This window comes from Pieris rapae, chromosome 2 (genome assembly GCF_905147795.1).
Source record: "Pieris rapae chromosome 2, ilPieRapa1.1, whole genome shotgun sequence".
NCBI lineage: Eukaryota > Metazoa > Arthropoda > Insecta > Lepidoptera > Pieridae > Pieris > Pieris rapae.
Window position 1 is genome coordinate 2,300,237 of NC_059510.1, and position 26,243 is coordinate 2,326,479.

The 26,243-nt window shown below is 32.2% G+C and overlaps 2 protein-coding genes across 3 annotated transcripts in view; both read left to right on the forward strand.

Moving 5' to 3' along the window:
• Positions 1 to 1,101: 1,101 nt before the first annotated feature.
• LOC110995195 (putative malate dehydrogenase 1B) lies at positions 1,102 to 2,798 on the forward strand. Its single transcript, XM_045634257.1, has 4 exons — positions 1,102 to 1,270; positions 1,358 to 1,908; positions 2,031 to 2,502; positions 2,598 to 2,798. The coding sequence occupies exons 1-4, from the start codon at positions 1,133 to 1,135 to the stop codon at positions 2,721 to 2,723; spliced, it is 1,287 nt and encodes a 428-aa protein (XP_045490213.1). The 5' UTR covers positions 1,102 to 1,132; the 3' UTR covers positions 2,724 to 2,798.
• A 475-nt stretch (positions 2,799 to 3,273) lies between these two features.
• The window catches only part of LOC110995185 (disintegrin and metalloproteinase domain-containing protein 10), a 114,445-nt gene continuing 91,475 nt past the window's right edge, over positions 3,274 to 26,243 (forward strand). Inside the window, exon 1 of one of the 2 annotated variants that reach the window (XM_045632098.1) lies at positions 3,274 to 3,707. In XM_045632098.1, the coding sequence (XP_045488054.1) occupies positions 3,602 to 3,707 (106 nt within the window). In that variant the 5' untranslated portion in view covers positions 3,274 to 3,601. The remainder of the gene's footprint in view (positions 3,708 to 26,243) is intronic. The other variant, XM_022262233.2, reaches the window with a different exon arrangement.

The following is a 26,243-nucleotide window of genomic DNA, read 5'->3' on the forward strand; positions in this document are numbered from 1 at the left end:
TCTTTATCAATATTACTTTTCACTCAGTCAGTTGATAGAACATATCGAAATATGTAATAATTTGTTCTATTTCTTAATAAATTTCGAACCAATGCACTGTATTTTATTACTTTGTCAATTATTAATGGAACAATCCTCGATGTTGGGATGTTCCGATTATAACATAGATATCGATGTTTTTCAAAAATCAATTATCCCGAAATCGGTCTCAGTGTTGCTAATATGGATTTTGAAAATTACGAAAGCCCGATTATAAAATTACGTAGATTTCGTAAAAATTGCATAGGAAAAATTCATCTCTGTCCTTTTATTATCAGTGAAATGAAGAGGGTAGGGTATGTAAAAATGAATAAAACTAGTTTTTTTCATTATTATTGCTGGTAAATAAAATTTGTACATGCTTTTAATATGATCTTGCGATGACTCAGGGTTACTTTTTAGACCACATTTGTAAAAAGTAACCCTGACTGTCTTCTGATATTAGTTTTCATCAAGTTTATTGAAGAAAAAAGTTGTTCAACATTTGCGCTACTATGAGGTTATGTTAATAATTTTTGTGTAAATTGGGACAGGAGGGGAGACTACTGAGTTGCATGTCCTTTTTTATTTGATTAAAAATACGTAGATTCTGTATCTGAAGTTTGTTGGTACCTATGTGCCTGACGATACTCGGTATTTAAGTAGAAAAGAATGATCAAAAACCTTCAAATACTAAAAATGATAATTCTTGTGTCCTAAAAAAACCTGAAATATTTTTTTCCCTATTCTGCTCCTAACTCGGTTGAGAAACTGCTAAATCTAGGGGGAAATCCTCTGATAGCACACTGACAGCAACACTGCTGTGGCGGCAGGGAAGGATATTTAGTTACCAGCTACAATTGATACCTTTTTAAATTAAATGTTTACACGTCCAAATAAAATATTTTATTGATGTGCGATTCGCTGATACCAACAGATAATTTCTTCATAATTGGTCTAATCAGTATATGGAATTTGAAATCGAAATTTAAATCGTTATAAACTGTTTTATCTATCAATTGACAATAATAGACGTAATCATCGTCACCTGCTTCAACAATAAAAATATTATTGTTCATTATATACTTACGTATTTAAATTTTAAATAACTATAATGGTTGTACGAATTGTAATAGCTGGTGAATCACAGTGTAAAGTTTTTGCTGAAATATGCCTCGTGGCAGATCATTTATCAAAAAAATTACCTGATTTTCGCTACGAGCGTATAGAAAAACCAGTACTGGAGTGGAATGTATGTTAAAAGATTTATCTTTTTAATTGTTTATTAACATAATATTGTTTATTAACAAGTGAACAATTGTATTATTTGACGTTATAGGCTTGGATGTACAAAATAAACCAGAAAAATAAATGGCATCATATTAGCTCACCCCTTGTTTGGAAAGAATTATTGGCTACAGGCAGTAAGGCCTTTTATATTGGAGGAGGACCTGAGTTTTTAGATTATTGCTACTCTTATTACAAATTTGATGTTTTCATGGCACCTGCGAGATATGAAAATTTAGTTTTAAACTACAGACAATACAACAAAAAAATGAAACAAGAATCTAAATTTCATCTTGATGTCGAATTTGAAATGGAAGAAAACACTTTAAAAAACACTTTTAGTGTATGTATATCTGGATCCGGAAATCCAATCACTATGCATTTGATATCTGAGTTATTAGAAATGAGTTCAAGCGAAAAGGGTGTTTATAAAGTTTATATATACGACCACCGATGCTCTTCATCTTTTATGGAATTAGTTGAACGTGAATGTAGTTTCGTAGAGACCAATTACGCAGCAAAAGTAGTCAAATACGTAGACAAAATTGGCCTAGCCCTTACTAATACGGATGTTTTAATAATACTTGATCATGTTCCGTTCAGGTAACCAATTTGAATTTAACAAACCGGTCAATGATATATAATTAATTATATATCATTTACTATAATTAGACTACTAGATATTATTATTTAGTATTAATTATATAGGATGTTTTAAATTTTAGTCCAGAACAATCTATTGGAGGATGGTTATACGAGAACAAAAAAATTATGCATAATATGGCGCAAATGATAAATGCATCAGCATCATCAAAAATGAAAATAATTTTACCAAATTTGGGCCCAGCTTGTTACAATGCAACAGTTTTATCAGAATCACTAACACATATTAGTAAACATAACATAGTAATTGCTACCTCAGATTTAGGAATGGAAGTAACACCTATTATTGCAAAAATTGCTGAAATTCCTATGAGAAATATGTTTTGCCCACCAGTTTGGGGGTTTGTTGGAGTAAATCATCTAGTAGATATTAATAATTCAATTCATAAATACAACGAATTTCATCCTTTTAATAGATATAAAAAAGTTAAAAATTCTACTTTGTGTATTGGCTCATTAACACCACAAATGAGAACTATAGAATATTTAATATTTTTCGATGAATCCTTGTGGATAAAAGTTGCAGAAGAAAAGGTAAATGCGTTATTTTTTGTTTGTTTTGACGTTGATAGACATCAAAGTCACACAAAACTATTTTAATATTGACACTACCATACTTTTACTTTTAGACTAAATCTATAGACAGTTCATGCCTTAATAAAAGCATAGCGATTTTGGATTTACTTAAATCATGGCTGATTGACGAAAATACCGAAGAAATTATAACTCTTGGTGTTCTTTGTGATGGCAAGTAAACAAACTATTTAATCTTACATATAATTAAAGTTTCTTTTTATACAAGCTGCGGCCTTGTTATAGGGTCATTTGGATTGGACTTTGATGGTTACTTCTCTCAGCCATGCCGCCTTATTAATGGAAAATGGAGACCTTTCAAGAATTATATGTTACCTAAAACGCCACATATGACTCTTTCTTACTTATTAAGCATTGCTAAGTTGACGATGACGATGCAAAAAAATGATTTACCTAGGATTATTCCAAGAAAACTTTGTATTTGTAAACGAAAACAGTATATCAAAAAGAATGTATGGTATTAGAGTTACTAACAATCAGATGGATAAAGTTATGCGACTGGTATTTAAACGTAAAGAAAAATTTTCTATAGAAATGTGTAAAATCTTGTTCAAACGTTTTTTTATTTCAAATTAAATTTATGATAAATTAATGAGTTGAAGCTTGCAATACTTTTTTATACAGTAAAACACAGGCAAACTATCATTATAGTAGTCCCGTAGTCTGTGGTTTGTCATTCACAATAGGGCTGTCAGAGTTGACATTTGAAAGCTCGCTTCAAATCGTAAACGTCAATTTTCTATCGAGTGTAAACTCGTTTGCGATGTTAAATGTTGATGTGTGATCGTTGAGTATTCGCGAAGATCGTACTTTTGTGTTTTGAGGAGAGATGTTATGACGAGTCTTTGTTTTCTGAACATCTGATTTTCTATTTCAAAGAAAATTATTATTGCTCGCGCGTAGAAATACGCTGCGATTCTAATTCAATGTATTTTTCCAAAGCATGATCGTGCCAATAGGTGTTTTTGCAATATTTAGGTGTTTTGATTGTTTAAGTTGTGTGATTTTCGTAGTAATAATGAGATAGTGGAGTGTCGTGATGTGGTTGTGGAACATGTGGGGAGCCCTGTGGACCCTGGAGGTACTGTCCCTGGTCGGAGGAGGTGCTGCGTCACCAATGGACCCTGGGTTACCAATGTCGCGAGGTGAGAAGGCCACCCACACAATCGAAAGCTTGCCCGCTCGCATGACCACAGCTTCATTATGCTTACGTTTCCATATAAATTTATAAAATATGTATTTTGTTCCTACATTATGATAGTTTTATTAAACTTTTTAATAATGTTATTTTATCTGTTTTTTTTATAACAGTGTAAAAGTTAGGTACTTAAAATTGAGTTGAAATAGTGTGTAGGTTCATTGTTTATTAAATTTTCCATAATGTTTATTTTAACCCACCAAATGTAATATATACAGTTAATTATTAAAGCTACAAAAAGTTTATCAAACTTATTTAGATATTAACCGTAATCCCAAGTTTTAGGGAAAGGGAGTTTTAAAATACTATAATAGCTGAATTGTTATACTCTTAATTAATTTATTAGGTGCCTTTTGATGTTATTTCTAGATATCTAGATATCTTTTCTTATAAGTAGAATACAACATCGTAATATTATTTAAATCACATATTATTGATTATGTTGTAAAAATTACAATATTAAGATATTTCTAAAATCAATGATGAAAACTTAAAAGTTTAAATGAAACTATATTTTTTTTGTTCTTTGAAACTTTAATCAAAAGCTTTTCATAAATATATATTTCTGAATTAAAAAAAATCTTTTTTAAATACAAGTAATTTTATATTTAAGTTTTTACATTATTTATAGCAAACAAACATTATTATAACTAAGAAGTATCTTATTTGTTTAAATGTATGTTGTACATTTACAATAAAAATGTTAAATAAAGTTTATGATAGTGTAGTAATAGAAATAGATTAAATTTTTTTCCACCATATGTTTGAATTTTGTTACCACAATAGTATGCTTTAAACCAAAAATATTTTAACTAAATAAAAATCACATGTATGTAAGTAATTTTGATTATTTTAACATACCAGAAGGAATGGTTAAAATGTATACATTGTGCTCAAAGTCAAGAAAGACAGTAAAAAAGGTAATTAGTCTGTTTAGTAAAAATATTTACAACTGTCTTGTTTCACTACTTAGAAAAATAGGGTACCTACAATAGGGCAATCATATTGGTTGATATTTGTTTGATGTTTGTTGTGTCAAAGTTACAACTATACCAGGTCTATAGGTCTTGTTTTACCATAAACTAAGTAATGATAGGATCAAGAAAATATATTGAGTTTTTGTTAGTATGTTAAAGAGGCTTTTGTTTTGGTAAAGATATTGTTTTATTTATTCTTTAGATTTCGATTTTTTTGTTTTCACTCGCGTTAAGTCATTAGAAGCGTGAAGTTTAAGAAGTAATATTGCCTATAGCCTTCCTCAATTATATTCACTTTATTGTCTTGTCGCAAGTTATTGTATCTAGAGACTCGGCTAATTTGTCACAATCTAACGTAACTCCTTTTTTTTAATTTAAATAGAAACTACGCATAGTAAATAACAAACAGAGAGGGAATATAATTTTCCAGTCCATCATTGCTAATATTTCAAACTAATGGGAATGCTAGATTACAAGTGACTGATGACCGAGTTACAGGCTCAGCCACAAATCCCTACAAATTGCTGCAAGGAACGATAATCTGACAGCTATCGAAGGTTAAACCCATCCCGGATGCCGCTACGGGAGCGGAATGTTCTCATTTTCTTTTAATCGAACCACATTAGCCGACACGTATTTCAATTTGTTACGGAAACTATTTTAAAAGCGTTAATAAGATTTAAGATCTACTGTTTATGCATCGAAGCCTTTACAAATACTGTAATTTAGGTATGAAATTATTTGTCCTTATATAACATGTGCTGGGAATATTTTTACGTAATTCTCTGCGAAATACATAACCTGTATGTATAAACCGTTTGACACACATGGTCTGTAATCTCCGGTCTGGCGTCCTGGTAATAACGAATTTGTGGAGAACTATGTATCCATATGAGTATTAGGACTATTTATGTAGTTTAGTACCTAGGTCACACTGAAAATGTTTAGAAAATGAAAAATGGCTTATTGTGAAAATTGCCAAAACTTTTATTGTTTTTAGAAGTAATCTCCGTTCCTCTCTACACATAGTCACATTTGATGGAACCACTGAGAAAAGCAGTGGGCACATCCTTCCTTAGGGGTCTCTTCTATGGCATTTTCTTACGCTTTCACTGCATCTTCAGGTGTCGTAAAGCGAATACCTCGAATTTTACCTTTAGTTCTTGTGAATAAATGGAAGTCGCAGGGCGCAAGGTCAAGACTGTAAGTCTGACTCATTATCTCGACATAGTAAATATTCTGCCATAGTAAAATATTCAATAGTCCGTTTTGCGGAGTGCGCTGAAGCGTTAGGGAGGATCCTGCTTCAAGGGCGCTGCTTTCTTTCTTAACCTTAGTTGACTGATGCTCGAAAGGAAACACTGACTGAGCTCATTGTCTTCTCGTTTTGGATTCGTAGCAATATATCCAGCTTTCTTCAGCTGTGACAATGTCAAATACAGCATTTGAGTCACCGCCCTTGAACTTATCTAACATTTGTTGGTTTGGTGCTTCTGGTCGTCGGTTAAAGCATGGAAAATCCATCTGGTACAGAGATGACGCCTAAATGTTCATGTATACATTTTAGAACTTGACTCATACAAATGCCTAGGCTTGCCTGTATCTGCTGATAGATCACTCTCTTCTTCGATAGATCATCCTCTATCATCCATCGCACAGATTTTTTCTTCAGTATTCGCTGTTAAAGGACGTCCCTCACGCGGATCTTAATTCAGATTGCTACGCCCACGCTTAAACTCGTTAAATCAATTGTAAATAGTGGCACGAGATGGGGCTTCATTAAAAAATGTTAATCACATCCTATCATAGGTTTTTTTTTTGAGTACGCCCACAACAAAAGTCATAATAAATCATTGACCGAAAATTTTCTCGCGTTAGGTTCATTTTCACGTATAACAAGAGTTTGAGATTTGCCGCCAATGCAAAAAAACAAATGACATATGAATGCAATATGCTACATTAGGTAACCAAAGAGTTCTAAAATTAAAATTCAAAAAAGGTTTTCATTAACAATGTTTCTAACTGGCCAGTTCCAAATATTTTCAATGTTATTCTGCTTTGACAATTTCTCCCGAACCTAAGACAAGATCCGTATAACATAATGTGAACGTTGTTTTTTATTATAACAAAAATATACAGAGTTGGAGAGTACCCAGTGGTGCATCTGAGTGCGACATTATTTATATTCCCATCTCGCATTGCATGCCGTTGGGACGGCTACATATTCGCGCAAGCTCTTAATGAATGTTACATAAGCAACTCCAAACTTACATGGGAAACAGCTCAGACAGTTTGTAAATTAATCTCTTTGATACTCAACTAAAGGGAATTAGCCAATTTTACGTTCTGCGTTGAATTTATCGCTATATGTGGTTTATTCCTGGAATACCACAATGAGTGAATGATCTTTTTTTTTCAAAAATACTATTCTATTATTCTTGTATATGATCTTTTTGCATTCGATTGTGAAGTATGCGACATTGCGACATGAAGGTGGCATTAATCATTAACACTCTCAGCATCGGATGACCTTCGTAAGTCGACGTCCTTTAAAGAAATTTAAAATATGATCATGTTTCGATTTAGTTGGTTGGTAGTTAGTTCTAGGAGTTAGGAGTTTAAACGACGACGTTTTTAAGTAACACTTGTCTCATTATATTTTCTTAATAAATTGTTATTTAAGTCTCTATAACGAGTGCTACGTATGATATTAATCAGGCAAAAATTATACCTTGAGTCACATTTGAGGGTTACACTTATAGTTTATAAATTAGGAGTATCCTTAAATGATGAATCCGGATGTAAGCTCACATTTTGTTATTAAAGAATCCTTATAAGTTGTGGAATTATCGCATAATACATGAACCTAAGCGCGTCCGTATAACGGTGTCTTAGCGCGAGCTGGGTGTTAATTTTTAAATTTAATATTCATGATACATTTAAATTACATAACACTAGCTTTATTGTGTACATATTTTTAAATAGTATTTAAAGGATCCACAAAGTTTGTAATAAAAATATTAAATTTTTGTTAAAGGCAAATAAAACTTTGGGGTTATATCGAAGGTGTGATATTAGTAATCACTGTGATATTAGTAAAAAGACATTGTGAATCAAGGGGTTAATTATAAATAATACAAATTTTAATAAGTAATATAATATTGATTAAATTATTTAAAAACTAGTAAAATCAATACAAAATACACCTATGTATTTCATGAGTCATTTGCAGTAGGAATTTTCCATTTATTAGGAAATTCAAAAATTGTCTATCAAGATATGGTAGCTAGTTACCGGCTTACCGCAGACATCAGACCGTAAGGCGAGATTGATAACACGTTACAGCTACGTTGACCGGTCATTTGCATCTGCCCAATTTGTGTACCATTTATTTATTGGCCACTTAATACTGTAGGTATACGATAATTAGCTATGATACTTTTCAGGAAAAGGTAGTATTTCAACTGTTTAGACAGTTGATACTGAACTCTTATCTCTTTATTATAACAATTTGATAATCCAACACTAAAATAAACTACTCTCGACACATAATTTTCGTCAACTGTCAAACTCGGGCGTTGCATTTTCAAAGCTCAGAACAAAGTATGTAGTGTGTACTTGATACTTCACTGATTTGTCTAAAAATCTGTGGTTAAATATTTTTGATTAGCGGTAATTAAATCTCAAAAACATAATCTTCCACGACATTTAATAGGCATTAATCTGACGTTATAGTTTAAGTCAAATATACACTATTTTATACAGACACTCCTTTATATACAACGCTGTAGGAACTTGGAATTGGTTAACATATATTTATAAAATATATTAATAACCGAAGTGCTGCAAGTGTCTTTACTTGTGCTTGTAAAATATTAGTATAATGTATTGACGCTGGCAATTTTCGCTGGAGACACCAACAGTAAGATTACCATAAAAAAGCGTTTATTCAATTTCCAAAAGACGAATGTTCGTGCGGTCGTGATCGAACCGTGACTGATACAAACAATGGATAGCGGATGCAATACTGCTGAGCTTAAATGAAAGCTTGCATGCAGGGCTAGCTAGGTAAAAACACAAAAGCAATTTGCTGTAAGAAGGATAATGTATATATGCTTTTTGAGAGAGTGCCAAGCTAAGAAATGTTTCCTATGCTATGTCTATAAAAGTACAGTTCATGAGTATCATGTAGGCTTATTTTGTATCGCTTTCTTTACAAGGTATTTTACAGAATGCTCCATGATTTCGTTTATTACGACTCATTTAACATGTCACATAACTACAGATCTACGCGAACAGTAAATACAAGATAAGTTTTGCATACTATGTGGCCATCATTAATTACTCAAAGAAAACAATGACGAAATCTGAAGTATGCCTCTAAAATCCAATACATTTTGGACGTTCGAGAGTTTCTTATTTTGTTTATCTAGAAAGATTTACAGCTTAAAACTAAATATAAAGTTCTCTTTTTTGTCATTAAACAAATCTTTACAAAAAATTAACTTAATAAATAACTGGATTGGTAATTAAATAATTTTATCCAACTTTCTATACATATCAAAAAAGCAATGATCATACTAAAAGTTAGTTGAGGAACACTTAGTGTAGTTACTTATACCTACACTTATAAAAATTTATGATGCACTATTTACTGAAGAACTCCGATGTCTGAACTCTGAAGTCTAAAGAGACGAACTTAGCGCTCTCATTTCTGAATCATACACTAAAACTAGGCGATTTTTTTTATATAAAAAATTATTATTAATCCAATCTAAAAAAGTGTTATTAAATTCAGTCACATTGTCTACATTTAAGAGTGTAGTCATTGTTAGGCTTTTTTGGTATTAAAGATATCACAAAAGATTGCATTGCAACTTGGTTCAAATTGAATATCAAAATGTTTCATGAACCATTCCATGGATTCGTTTTTTCGCGAAATTGGCAACCCTAGTATACGTCAAGTGCATTTATTATAGTCCCCAGGTCGTTACGTGTTTCCATGTAATTGAATCATATTCACCGTGTGAGGAAGGCACAGAGCGCGATTCCTGTTTTGTGTAGATACGTGCATTGAACTGGTTGAGGGCAATCGCGATAGGGTTGTAACCTTCTATAGGTAAGTGGTTATTGCTCAATTAAAGCTTCCAGCTTCTGTTTCATATTCTATTGAAACATGTTTTAACGTGCGGTTCGTTATGAAAATTGTTAACCGTGTATGCAGTTAAAATTTATGGTACAAGTTTTCAAAGCACGGTATTTTTTATATTATAGTGACTTAAATATTGATAATATTTAATGTATAATATTTTTGTTAATGAACACTAATGTTATAAATGGGTATCATTTGTATAATTGTAACGGATAAATTCAAAAACTATTCGTTCGATTTTAAAAAAAATATCACATTATCCCTGAGGCTATAAGCCAGGAAACTATCTCATTAGTGTAGAGTTTTTATTTAGGTTATAATTTCATACACAATCACCGTCATTACACCAATGAATGATTTTCCATTTCTTATTGTGCTATAAAAAGTTTAAAGCACTCCCGTTCCTGTGGCGTGTCGAGTGAACAAGACAGGATCATTTGACATTTACATTTATAGTGAGTTATAAAAATAATGTGACAACAAAAACCTTTTGACTGCTGGGACTAGCGAGCCTCATTATAATAATTAACTTTGAAGATTTAAACTTAGAGAAAGGACGCTTTTAGAATTATTCGTACTTCAACGCTTTATCGTTTTGTCAAAATTTTATGTATATATTTTCGACGTTATTAAAAATTTAGATTGTAAACTAACTGATGTTAAGTTTTAATATTAATTTTCACATTTAAAGCTGTGTACGGACCAAAGTAAATCAGTACTTCAAAATAAAAACTAATTTTGAGACGTTTAATTCTAAAAGTTGACGCCCAATAACAAATTAATTAAATCAAGTTGAAAATACACGTTCCTCTGATTCTCTGGCCACAGAGCTTCACAAGTGAAGTGATTTCGTCTATTAGGGAAAATATCATCTGTGCTCTTTTAATAACGTTAAGTGACATTTAAAGAATACGACCTAGAGTAAAAATATAATTTCGTATAGGGAACTTATACTCTCTGGGTCACTCTGAATGAATGTTTCCAATTTTTTTTGTCAATTGTACACAATTAGTATACTATATAATATAGTACACTATAAAGCTAAGCTAACCAGTTTTAGATTAACACAATTTACTGTCCTAAACTTCATTCGACGTCGGTTTCCTCAAATATTGTCTTAAATCCGAAGACTAACAATTTAGTCAGCCTTCGGAGTTCTAGAGAAGAGCCGAAATTAATTTAATTTCAGAGATCGCATTTGATACCGCATTTGTCTCGTATCAACCCAAATCCGCTAAATCCAAGTTTCGCCGTTCTATAAATTACTAGTGTACTCTCAAGCCTTTTTCGATATTTGTTCTCTTTGTGGAAGTATAGCAATTGTTTCGGAAGCTTGTTTAAAGTCTAGCTTAGCTCGCCTGGACAGGGTGTTAAAGTCCCTCAGAGAATTCTATTTCATGAGACAGAATTTTTGAACTGAAAGATACTTTTTAAATTCAACATTTCGTTTTGAAATTATTTGAAAAGCCGCAGTAAAAATTGTTTAGGATTCTTTTAAAATGAAATTTGTTCTATTCAAACCTGTTTCTATTTATGTTTTTTACATGATTCTGAATGAATGTATACTTAAATAATTTTAAGATTGGTAATAAAAAACATGACACAGATGTACGGGCTTGGAAGTTGGGGATCTTACGTTTAAATTTATTTTGTTACCTATACAGACTATGACCTATAAGTCATACTGCAAGCTTTGGAGTTTAGAATATGATGTCATGTAAAGAAAGGAATAGTCAAAGCAGTTCGTTCCAAATCACGCAACGAACAAACGTTTATACAATTCAATTACGTCCAAAAACCGATGAACATAATTACTAATATATGGATTAACATTAAATTATACGCTTAAAATGTCCGACAATCATTTGTACAATTGGAGGACATTGATAATGTCAAGCCTATATTTTATTGTTGTTGCGCGTACGGCCCGAGTGAATAATCTTGATAGGTGTGTGAAGGAATATAATATTACAAAACAATTATCAATGATGGGAAAGTTGCGACAGTCGTTTGTATCGGCCTCGGGGATCTCACAGTATTGTGTAAGCTTTACCTAGGCCCCCGATGTTGCGAAGATAAAGTTGTCTGTGGTATCCTCGCCGACATTTTGCTTTATGTTGCATAGGTCATCTTCACGAAATGTTGTTTCAGCATCTGTGGAGAGTTATTTTTTTGTTTAAAAGATATTATTCAAACGTAGGCGTTATTGTGATTGACAGAAAACGCCTAGACGTACTTGACGCCGACGTCGAGGCTGCATACGAATTTTAACCGCATCACCGCCACATCCGTCGTTCCAAAACTGAGCATTTTTTAAGGCAATTTTTGCCGGAAGCAGCTGTCAAATCAACTTTCCGAACCAATTCGTCTGACGGTTAGTTGTCAAATGGATGGTAAAGCACTTGCGAGCCTTCTGGTAGCGATAGTGTCAATGGTCATCGGTATCACTTAGCATTATTTAGCCTCCTAAAAGTTTTCCCCCAGTTCTATAATAATAAAATAAACATATATCCTTTGTTGTAAATGAATGTAAAACTGCCATGCTCAGAACTCCATAAAATAATCTTTTTATCGCCATTTGCAAAAAAATACTGCTACGTGGTAGTAAATATGGATTTTCATTTATAAATACTTAAGGCACGACTCGTCCTTACATTCACGTATAAGTTACGTAGTAACAGCTCGTGTGACAGTTGACCTTTTGCAATTATGGCCATAATTTAACGGTCTTGTAGGAATAACCGTTGGCTTCTGTACTCAATAGCTCTTATAACCGCTAGATAGGTTATTAGTAGGGAATTAAATATTTAACTCAGGAAATAAGGAATGCAATTATGCAGTTGTGTGGCAAATGTACTTATAGAAAGTGAAGATCCGAGAAAAAAATATAATGACAACACTGTTACAAGTTTGTAGTACCTACATAAACCAATTAGGGTGAGATGACGAGATTAAGCGCGATATATAACCTCCGTATGTCAAATGTAAAAAAATTATGTTGGTTGGGGAATAATTTAAAGGAATATGTCACGGTGGCTTAGTTCCTATTGTTTTCTGCTTTTTTACAATATCATAGTACGTTTTCATAAGTTCTTCTTATTTTATTGCCTTGTGTGAAAATTTATTACTGCTTGCCACTTTATGTTTCTACTTTTTATCATTACAGTTATAGTTTATTGTTATTGTTATATAGATATTGTATCATAAACATTCCCTACAAATAGATAAAAATATATATGCTACAAAGAGGGGAAGGTATCCCTGTCTACCCCAGGATGTCGGGTTACCGACTGGAAATTCTAGTCTCCCAAGAAAATGCTCTAAAAATTATTATTTTACGGGCTAACGCGGACGTACACCATTTGACTTTTGCATAAGAATTCCTGATGACATTTTTGCTCTACTTACTATGCGACCTAAGACAGGCCTTGATATGGTAAACCGGTTATAAATGGTTGTCACAAAATCGATATATGGGACAAATATTTGTTAAATTTATCAAAACTTCGGTGAAGTAATTTTATAAAACTATCAATTATCTTCAAGTAGCTTTTTTGCTATTTTCACTTGAAATGTTTCATCTATTAATTATTACTGTTGTCAGTTACTGATTTTGTTAACTTAAGTTTCTTGTTATTTATGCATGTGGCTTTTATGGTACTCATACTAAGACATATAGACATGTAGGTGATTAATAATTTATGATATTGGTTACAGTTTTAATATTTAAAAAGTAACCCAAATGTGAAATGATAAACATTTAATTCTTTATCTGAAGATTGAAAAAAACTGAAAGATGAAACTGATTAAAAACTTTTTAATGTGCTCTTATGTTTAGTGTTTTTATGTATATACATTCTTGTATCATGATATGAGTTCAATCATATTATACGGATAGTTGGATATATGTACAGTACCGTTTAAATCATTTTTTTTTGTACTTGAAAATTAAACTATAATTTCGAATTGAAAATTATCTTCCTGTTTCATAATCCAATTTTCGAGGTATGCTATATAAAAACATTCACCAAACACAAGTGTATAAATAAATATCATCCCTGTACGCACATTCCTGTTTACCAAAATTGTCTTCAAACACACAAATTACACATGTATCACACCTAATAACCTCCTTACGTACGCTCGCATATGTATCCTAATTTTCGTAAATTTATGTTGCTTTCTCGGTAATATTTCTTTGGTTTTCATAAATCGGCTTACTCGATAAATGTATTATCTCAAATATTTTTTCAACTTTAACGAGTGTACCTAATATTTGGTCCTTATACCCTTTAATATTAGTTTAGCCATATTAAAATATTAGTTTAGGTTTAGAAGTAGAAAATAAATAAGTTATTCATCTATTTAAATTAATTTGCTTTTCGTTTGTGTCTAAAACTCGAGAATGGCTGGACAGATTTGGCTAATTATAATCTTGAAATATCTTGAAAGTTTAGGGAAGGGTTATACAGGCGGAAAGCATAAAGAATAACACAGAAAACGATAGTTGAATTATCCAATATAAACGGTTCCCTGCTGGGAAATATTGGATGTCCATTGTTTTTTTTTAAATAAATAAATGTCTTCTGTAGTATACCTCATACTCCAGAACAACTACTTTGGTCTGTTTAAAAAATATATTAAGTTTTGACACAACATATAGAGGATACAAAGTTCACCTTTATGATCTAGCTAAAATAATATCTGGAATTTCGCATATTTTGTTTACGGCTGTATATTACACGTAAAACACTTTTGTAACAAGAAGTTCATGCTGTACTTTGGATGGCTAACGTGGTTAACAATAGACTAATTGTAACGAGGGATTAGCAAAAAGGTTTCAATCATAATTACACATTACATAAGAGTACTTTAATCCAATGCAATAAGATTACAAATAAATGTTGTTATGTAAGTGAACGTCATAAATTGCATTGTTATGTGGCCGAGCGGGCAGTGCCACCCGGTGCCAGAGATAAGCTTTATGAGGCTTATTGGATGTCGTTTGTGGGGTTTCCACTCAAATCTCTATTAGATCATTATGTACACTTTTGACACGAGTATCACTTTGATAGCGTTTATATTACATGGACTTGAAACAACATAACAGTGGCAGTTTTTTTATTAGGATTTAGGAAAGACGAATTCTGTTGTGTGTCTGGTTGAATTAGATTCTGTTGACTAATCATACCTAAACTTAACGGCGGTTGTTGTATGTATAAGTTCAAATATATGTTAAATGAAACATTTTATTTGATGCTAAGCAACAACTACCTTTAATTGTTTAAAATATGATCTTATAACTAAGATAACATTAGGGGTAGTGTTTATGACGCTGCATTAACAAAAACTTACTGAAGAGTTCGTTAATTTAAGCGACTCTTATGTTAAGGAAATTATCGGAAATGAGAATGTTAGCATTTAGTTTACGCTTCTAATTATTAATTAGAATATGTACATGTGTATGTAACTCAACTAATGTAAGGTTACATAACTCGCGTTTGCCGTCTTTTGATTAACATTCTTAAATCTATGTTTTCCTGGAAAATTTCGAAGGGTTATTGTGGAATATAAATATTGAAGGGATTATAAAATCATTAACGGATTCTATATATTTTATATATAGTAAAAGTGCATGTACTTCTTGAAGATAATAAAATGTTTCGTATGTAAATCCAAGGTAGTCGTAACTCGTTTTTTTTATTTTCCCTTCCCTTAAATAATAAAATTCTTATGAGGAACAATTCGTACTCACTTGTATATTTTCTTTCTGCATTTCCATTTAGGGCGGTCTTAGCAAGCGGTGATAAAACGTATGATTACAGGGAACTTTATAACAACAATAAAGTATAAAGACTACTTTGCATTCCTGTAAATTGAATATTACCTTGATGAAAATGTATTCGTGAAACAATGTTTCTCGCACAACTTCAATGTATTTATAAGTTTAGTACTACGTTTTCATAAATTCATGTGTAGACCAGAGTTCCTGGGATGCTTCTGGCCGTTTATAATAATAATAATGTTTGCTTGTCTTTTTTGTGTAGGACTCATGAAGTGAATTTTTAATCTATTATGTAGCCATAGTTCTGTTTTTTCTATACATATAATTTTATTTCCCAGGGAAAAAACTCTGAGCTAAAGATACACTTATTCCGAATGGATTACGTAAGCAATAATTTGTGATATTAGTTATAACAAAATTCTTTTAATTACAGTTGAGTGCCAAATTAAAATAAGGTTTGATTATGAAAATTGCTTCACCAAGTCTGTAATTTTTATTTTATTTTGAGAAATGTATCCAGTAGTGTATGAAATCTACAGGACACAATTTAAACGATAACATCGTTTAAATTGATCTCTTTTAACCGATATTTTAAAAGCATATAAGCAAGGTTAAATCGAATTTCGCAACATCCGAACAGACAGACGATTAAATTACTTTTCCCGTTCCACATGAATGTCGGTAATGTGTTTTCGTGTTTACGTTTTTTATTCTTTTTCGCGAGAAAGGAGATTACACAAGCTGTGGTTAAATGTGAACATTTGTTCATTTGTCTTCGATTATCTGTGGTTCGAAATTGGAACAACTTGAAATATTGTTTTAAAAGATAGTATTTTTGTTTAATATAATAACTTTTTAGATGATCACGGCTTCATTCAATATCGGGATATATGCGTCAAGTTAAATTTCTGCTAGTGATAGATAAAAACAGACACGGGTTTTGTCATCAGTTATTTGTATTATTCTTATTAATTCTTATTGCTATTCTAGTAGCAAAATTAATAATTATATTATCGTTTGCTAGTATTTTTCTTAAAAGGTAGTTTTTTATACTAGTAAATATATTTGTTTAAATCATATATGGCAAAAAATTACATTAAATTGGCTTTTAAGTTCACTGTGTTCGCTGAGTAAGTCATCGAGCGTCTTATTTCTATAAGTTCTGACATACATTAATGCTGTTTAACTAATAAAACCCGCCATGGTTTCATTGCACTACATTCCTTTATAAAAATATGTATGCTATAAATAATTAATAAAAATGTAATATAATCTGGTAACAGATAAAACAAAGTAAAACCACAGACAGGATAGAAGTATGCAAAATTGTTTTGTAGTCTATACTTTCTGCGCTCAAGTTTGGCGTTGATTCGTAGTCTATTGTGAATAAGTTTGTAACGGAAGTGAATAAAACGTGGTATGCCGAGAAAACGTGAATTAGTTTGTTAAGTTTTTGCTATTCTTATTATAAGAGCTTTTAAAGTTTGGAGCTAAACTTAAAGAAAATAGACTTAGCATATGAATATAAATGGGAGAATACGATTTAGAATTTTTGAAATTTGTTCACCGGGTATCGAATTCAGTCCGTCCGGGTGAAGAGTATAAGCCTAAGCTTTAAAAATAGATGCGGTTAAAAATAAACATCATACTTTAAGTATAATTTTTGACGCTGTATTTGTATATTATCTGTATTTAAAAACTTATGTACATAGAGGGTGAGGGACAGATACTGTCATACGGAACTAAGCTACTTTTTACCACATCCATGTCAAATTTAAATACCTTATTGTATTTCACCTAACAATGGAATATTTAAAATTGAAATGATAGTTCGTTAAGCTACCCACGAGTAATTGCTTACTGATACAAGAGGGGCAATGTCCTCGATGTATGGCTAACAAATTAGTTAAAACATTGGCATGTCGTCAACCTTCATAGTTACAGTTAGTCTAATTGTTGAATGTTGTTGATACGCCTACACTCCACGTTCAGATATATTTTCCTTTCATTATTAATATATACATCTTGGCTAAGTTGCGTATAATCGGTAGGTCCCATAAATTACCGACGAAAGAATAATATTTCGTCGGATAGGTGAATTTAAAGGTAATTGCAATACGTATGAACTTAGCTCCTTCAATGATTAAGTGTTAATCACTAAGTACAGATGGTCTATAATTGACGTCTCTAGTTTATATCCTGGGTAGTAAATACCAATGTAGCTGATTGTTTGATGATATATATATATATCGCGTTTTGATACTGAATTATATACTATGATGAAATCTGAATGTAAGAAGTTAAAGTAATTTAAGTTTAAAGCGGTTGATTTACGGTTACACTATTTATTTTTTTACAGCTTATATAAAAATATTTCAGAAAAAGTTATACCTATTAAAAATGTTTAAGTCAAGAATATCGAATAATCAAAAGTTATTCCATTTGTAATTAATAGATATGTTTTCATATGTACCTAGCAGTTATAATTAATAATAATATAAAGAAAATCTTACCTTAGTTTTATTTTACAGCCAATTCACGCCGCAATGTTTTGTGTCCAAAGTGACATTTAGTGTCACATGGGTTTGATTCCTATACGAATTTTTCAATCGCCAGCTCATATACACATGTTTGTCCATAGTCCGTGTGCACGACATCAGGACTATGTAGTACTGTTCATAGAATAAAAACAAATAAATAGCGTGATCAAGAAATACGCGGACGAAGCCTAGTTCCGGTTTTTATAAGTAATCATTAGTAATTTACGCATAGAACCAACAAACTGGACGCTTTGAAGTTATTCAGGAAGCAACATTTAATTATTTGGATGGTTATCGTCTTTTTCTAAATAATTTGATTGCATTTGGATTGCCTCAGAGCCTATTTATTTTAACGGGTCTTTTAAAAACAGCTTAAATAATAATGACTTCCGACTTACGGCTTAGAGGAATGCTTAAAAATATTTAATCTAAATGAAAAATTCCATAACATGTTTTTATGTCGTCAATACGATATTTTTATAGTCATGAAACCGACAACGAGTCACGACCGACACATTCTAATATTGAACATAATTTGTCATTTTATGAATGACAAAGAATATAACTTAGTAGATGTTCCTTAATAAATGGCTAATAAATTACGATCCCTTCTTTATACCCGAGGCGTCAAAGCATTTGCCCACCCACACCAGAATCTTGGCTATTCAGAGTGAGCGAGAGAGAGAGAGAGAGAGAGAGAGAGAGAGAGAGTAACTGTGTAAGCAATACCCATCAAAACCATCTCGCATTCTACCAAATTTCGACTCTCTGGCTGGTGGTCTTATTTTTTTATTCTTTATTACTCAATATGTCATATGAAACATGGTGTAGTGGTTGCAGCTCCTTACAAGCATTGTGTAAAAAATACTAGGCGATTAAAAAGAGTGGCGGAGAGTTTATTGCCAGTTCTTCTCTTCCGTTCTACGCCCTTGATTTGAGAACTGGCAGTAAATGTAAAATTAAATTCATTTAATATTTCTTTTTTTGACGTTCATAAGTGAACATTGTTACCTACATGAATAAATAAATTTTGAATTTGAATTTGTGGCTCTGAATGAACCAGGGTTTTGAGACCGATTTAGTGTTTATCACATTTAAATACATGCAAAGTGTTATTTAACAACATTTAATACCTATTTCATATAATGGTGCAAATTATCGTTTATTTTCCGAGTTTGATAACATGTCAAAGTCATTCCATATCTTACTATGTAATTAATTCTGACTTATAAAACATTGAAAAACCAACTACAGCGTGGGAAGTGGTGCAAGTGTAATTGTGTATAATTCAACCGATTATGTTGTAACTGTATTCGTATTTAAGTATGATGAAGAATTGTGTTTTGCGAGAAATATATATGCATAATTTTAAATAAGGTTCAAGGGGAACGGTGTTAGCTCGTAATTTATAATCCTAGGAGACTCATTGTCCTCCAAACTGAACACCTCTAACAGTAACACTCTCTATTTCTCTTGGGACAGTAGCTCACGTTTCAGTATTGTGGTCAGCAACTTACATCTGGAGCGGCCAATCATTTTCAACTAGTTTCTTTCCAGTTCCATATTGCAGGGTTCATTTTCGAGACTGGTGAGGCATTGACTTGAATTATCAATTTGGTCAGTCGCGTAATCCAAGTTTTCATCATCACTACGCATAGTATACTGAAAATATGACATGATATTATCTCGGCACAGATAGACGAGTCTGTATGTTGAGTTGGATCATTATTGATGAATTGCTGCGCAGTTCACATTATGCTTAACATTCGCCATTCACCACATCTCGAAGGCATCGTTGGACCCCGAAACGTCCACGTTTATACTATATTCTCCTATGTGTATTCATAACTTATTTGTCATTTTATTAACTACTTAAGAGTACAATGGGGTTTAAAAATTTGTGATATTATTTGTAGGGAGTGCTGAATCTAATAAACCGATTATATTTATAGAACAGGGGCTCGCGGCTATACGGGCAGGAGTCTCACCTATTTTTATGGCCAATGGACACTCTTGATGCCAAAAGCATCAGCATTTAAAGGATTGGGACGCTCTTTTCTTGAAGGACCTTAAGTCCAATTGGTTCAGAACTAGTCTGGTCCTAGTGCGCTGCAAAAACTCCCTTCAAAAGCGCTTTCAGTACTGATTTTTCCACGTGATTGAGCAAGGTAAATCTAGTATTGGTATAAAGAAATATTTATTTTTAGAGAGGCTTCATAATATAGTTTGTAGAGCGTGTGATACAGTTCACCGAGCTACTCAGTGATGTAACGGAGTATACGCTAATTGACATCACAGAATATGTTGGAACTTAATTGCAGTTGAGTTATTATGTACAGTTCAAGTTATGTCATCGTAATACATTTTGTTAATATTCGAAGGACAGACTGTATAACTTTCTAAATAATAGACGCACAACTGTGCGTCAGTTAAGCTAAAATAAGTTTGGTGTTGACCTTACAAAATTGTTTTTGAAGTAAAATTTCTTGAGGCACTTGAGGGAATTTTTTACGGATGAAACGCCACGAACTAGAGTCTGAAGCTTGTGTGAAAGTGCATATACTTGTGGGCTTTGTTTGTGTAATTCTTTTAAAAGCGCTTTACTGTAAAGTAATTTATCACTTAATGACAAAATATTGTATTGTATGGTTGAAGATATATTTACAATGATATCGTCAAGCTATAAGCAAAATCTATGAAGTTATATAATACAGTGTGGAGGCGGCGCCTTTCTTTTAGAGTATTAATTTCAAGTATTGAAATGCTGCCAGCTTTTGAATTGTATCCGCAATAATATAGATCTTCATAAAATATAGACTTACGAGTTTGTTTCGTTTATTTGACTTACGAGACCTACGGTTATGGAATCCATTTATTAAGAATATTATATGCAGTAACTGTTTTCCTTAGCAATTGCTAAACGTTCTTTTTGTATTTATCGTATGTCAAATGGCGTTACAAACTTCCAGTTCTCGGCCTAAAATTTCTGTTTCTGTTTAGTGATCATATCCTCATAGGCAAGAAGATGAACTTACTATACGCTTAGGAAGAAAATTGTTTGCGTGATTCGAACGAACTGAGGCGCCCGCTCAAGCCAAAAGGCGAACCAGCAATATGTTATTATTGATTCTTCGTGAAAGATCTAATAATATTAGTTTATTCATTAAAGAAATATATACATCAAAATGTCAAAATGTCGAGAAAAAATAAAATGTAATATACACAATATCGCTACTACGAATTCACTCAATAAATATGTCGATAGTGTTGGAGACGGCATTCAGTAGACGCTACGTCTTTGATAACGGGGATCTGTGCAACTGGTTCTGACCCTTACAAATAACCTAGGCCTTCGCCGTCACACATATCCTACAAATACAAAAAAACGGAGTTCTCGGAACACACTTGGGCTTCACACTACCCTTAGCAAGACTTTCATAATTCAGTACATAGTAGGCCATCATAAACATCTGTCAGGATGAGACATCCTTTTTATTATATACCAGCAGCCAGTCCCGGCTTCGTACGGGTGGATATTAATTTTTTGAACATTTCGGCATAAACGTACATGCAGGGCATACCTAAATAATGTTTTTAGCAATAGTGTATCGCTGGCTCCCTTTGTGCACGGAACTTGATGAAAACAAAATGACAACAGAATAAGTGACATCAAAGGGTAATTTTTAAAAAGATTCCACCGAGGTTTTGAATATATTTCCTTTTTTTCTTGCTATTAATATTAGATATTAATCAGTCAAATGTGAAATAACTTTTAAAATCGGTCCAGTACTTTTTGAGCCAATTTGTTGCAAACATTAACATTACAGTTACATACAAATCTTTAAAATATTATTATTAGTATACATACCATATTATTAGTATACAACCATAATGTGAACAACAAAACATACAAAATAAGAATACAGCCTCTCGAAGGCTTACGTCATTGTTAAACATCACGGATGCGAATTGTGAATACAAAATATACTATTAGTGCTCATTAATGTCAAGGCTGCAGCAATATGGCTAGGAAAGTAAAATTGGATTCACAGATTCCTTAACCGCATCCGTTGCTCTAATCGTTCAAACATTTTTAAGATGGAAAGGTCAATGGCAATATTTGTTTTATTTATTTACGCTATTATTTATTCAATACCTCCTCTCACGAGTGATCTCCTATAGGCCGCACCTTACGCCCAAACCCAATAACCTATTTTAATCCATTTTTGACCATCTGAGACACCTTGATGAATATATAAATAAACTAGCGGATCCGACAGACGTTGTCCTGTCTACACGTCTTTAATTTCAAAATTTCAATTTTTAATAAGCCATTTTGATGAAAATTATTATTCAAATGTTATGACAATATCTAACGATCCAGCACATGGTCACACACGATATAACACAATGATAACAAAACTTTTTTTAAATTTCGGGACAGACTAAAATTAAAATTCGAATATTATTTAAAATTTGACACTGCGATGGTAGCGCCGTCTGTCGGATCCAATGTAAAACATTCCAAAATCAACAACAACTAATAAATTTAAAATTAATTAAAAAAACATTGTCCAGCGGACAAAATTGTGAATCTAAACCATTCCCAGATCCCCTTGAACACACACAAAAAATTTCGTCTAAATCGGTCCAGTCGTTTAGGAGGAGTTCAGTCACATACACACGCACACAAGAAATATATATATTAAAGATAAAGTAATTATTTGGTTTATATTGATTATCAAATATGAGTGTAAAGAGCGAAAAGATGGCATTCTATCCGTCGCCAAAATTGATTATTTTCGTAGGTTTGGTTATAGGGATGTTGATAGGACTGTCAAGGTCTGATCTCAGATTGTTTTCAATCTAAGTTAATCAGTTAATCTATTAGTTAACATCAAAATGTAACTGTATAAAAAACTGCTTTTGCAATAGTCCATGATAAGAACAAAAACTTAAAATTTTGCGTGGATCTTAACATGATCCTGTACTTCTTATGCCAAACGTAACCTGATATGAGAACGACAGTCAAGTTTTTGAAAGATTTGAAGGCTGTTTGCTTCTTTAACATAGTAGCATATCCGCCCATTTATACATGTTTATGGAGATAACTGTCTGCGAAGGTGTCGTAAAAATATTCGTATCTAATAAATAAAAAAAAATAAACTAAACAGATTCAATATACTTTATTTTATAGACCCCTGGTCCATAAAAACAATTATAACATGATTGTTATCGGACATTTAAACGAACTTTTCCTAGAAGAGCTGTCATATTAATAAAATTTTGACTCATATTTTTCCGCAGTATCAATAATTTCAATTTAAACAGTTAAAATATTCAAAACTACATCGGGTATTGCCCGTCTTTTGAAACTTAAAGTTTTAAAAGTTTACCCTTTGTCTCGGCGAAATATCCAAACAGATATTGCTTATAAAGTCCTCTTCATAAATATTCAAGTAACTCTAGGAAGGGTATTCCACGGTGAATTGAGAAGGGTGCTTTAATCAGGAGGTGTGATTTTGAAAAGTTAAGAGAAAAATCAACTAAACGGAAATATTAAAACGATGCGTATTTTACGGCTTATGCCAGCGTAAATAATCTTCGTTTTTTGAAAATAGAAACCCCTTTTCAAGATTTATTTGTGTGCAAGTATAAAAGGTCAAGGCTGACAGGACTATTCGTGATAACCAGAAAAGATTTTCCTTCACCTGATCTGTGAAAGCGATATAATTATAGCATCACCAAGTAAGAGATAGAGAGAGAGATATTCAAAACACATATAATCATATCTTTACCCGAAATCACTAGCTGAGGTAACTGACGTCGTCTATGTTAAGAAAACTAAAAAATTTCCGCAATACCAATTTACAAAACCTTCAGTGCTTATTCTATGAAACTTATCACAATTTAACAAAAGTGTTTACTGATGTTCTGAAACTAAAATCCAGGATCCAATTTATTTCGTAATCGTACAGCTGTATATAAATTGTATAACACAAAAAGCAACTATACGAAACATTAAGCCAATGATGGTATACATTTATATACAAACTAGCGGATCCGACAGACGTTGCCCTGTCTACACGTCTTTAATTTCAAAATTTCAATTTTTAATAAGCCATTTTGATGAAAATTATTATTCAAATGTTATGACAATATCTAACGATCCAGCACATGGTCACACACGATATAACACAATGATAACAAAACTTTTTTTAAATTTCGGGACAGACTAAAATTAAAATTCGAATATTATTTAAAATTTGACACTGCGATGGTAGCGCCGTCTGTCGGATCCAATGTAAAACATTCCAAAATCAACAACAACTAATAAATTGAAAATTAATTAAAAAAACATTGTCCAGCGGACAAAATTGTGAATCTAAACCATTCCCAGATCCCCTTGAACACACACAAAAAATTTCGTCTAAATCGGTCCAGTCGTTTAGGAGGAGTTCAGTCATATACACACGCACACAAGAAATATATATATTAAGATTATATAAATAACGTAAGTACATAAATATGTATATTATAAAGTCTTCCACGTGTCTTACAAAATATATTTTGTCAGAAGTCTGCACCAGAAAGGAGTTTATTTGTGACAGAATTATTTCAAGATGAATTGAAGTAGCACGTGTATTTTTATTGGTACCCTATTTTTACTTAATAGAAATAAATAAATGTTATCTACCGTCATACAGTCTGCATTTAAGAATGCGGCGTAAAGCTTTTCCAGTATTTAAGTGGGCACTTAATGAAAATCTCAGTTCCGAGTATTACCGGAAAGCTCGGGATTTAGAAGGATTTATAAGTACTTTGCGTTCCGAATTCCGATTTTATTATAAAGTAGTCGATGAGGTTTGCATGTAAATGTATTAGATTATTTAGTGATAAGTTTAAATTAAAATTTTATATCTATTTGATTTTCTAGTTGTAGTAAAATTATTTTATATTTGCTATGTTTTGATTTTTTTTATAGAGCAAACGGGCAGAAAGCTCACCTGATGTTAAGTGATACCGCCGCCCATAGATACTCTCAATGCCAGAGGGGCGAGGGCTCGCGAGAGCGTTGCCGACCTTTCGAATTGGTACGCTCTTTTCTTGAAGGACCCTAAGCCGAATTGGTTCGGAAATAGCTACTTCAGTGGTAGCTCATATATTAATTTGGTTGCACGTGATTTCTTGTTGGATCGTTGTAGTTATCGCAATAATATTTTTATGCTACAAGGGGCACAAGATTATGTCTACACAAAACAGTTTTTATAGAAATAATTCTCATATCACGTTCGCATAACGTACTTTGTGGATTCAGAATTTCTTATCGATTGTAATTGCTGGTGACTTTTCTATCTGGGATCATTGTGCCTGCCAAGGCAAGCAAAAAAGCGGTATGGCCATACCATCCTTTTCTCGAAGCATTACAGGCCATTTTGGAACACTATACCTTTCTTGTGTATAGAATTAGAAGCCTGAATTGTCCGTTAGCAGACAGGGACTGTATAAACGTGGTACAATTCAAATTTCGTTTCAATGAACATATATTTCTAGTTCAGAACATATATTCTCTATAACTAGTCATATTTCTTAATTTTGTCTAACACTCACTGACTGAATGATTATCAAATCTCTAAGGTACATCTAGCAGACTTAAAATTTAAAATACAATTGTTCGTGTAAATCACGAAAAAATAATTTATAAATAGTTATGGTCACTATAAGTTGTTGTTAGGTTAGGTTAGTTATTTATATTATAACTTGGGACAGAAGGTCCCTTAAGTAGGGACTGAATTAATTAACCGACCTGGTATACCTACAGGATCTCACAACTTTCTTACTGTAGAAAAAAATAATAAGTTCGGTAGCGGCTGTTGTCGATATGTTTAATTATATGTTATAAATTTTGTTTGAAGTTAGGTGTCAACTGACATTAATTGTATAAAACATGAGCTTATAAAAAGTGTAAAATTTATTCCAAAGTTCTCAAATCTAAGTGTTATTGGAAATTCTCGGAAACAAGAATGTT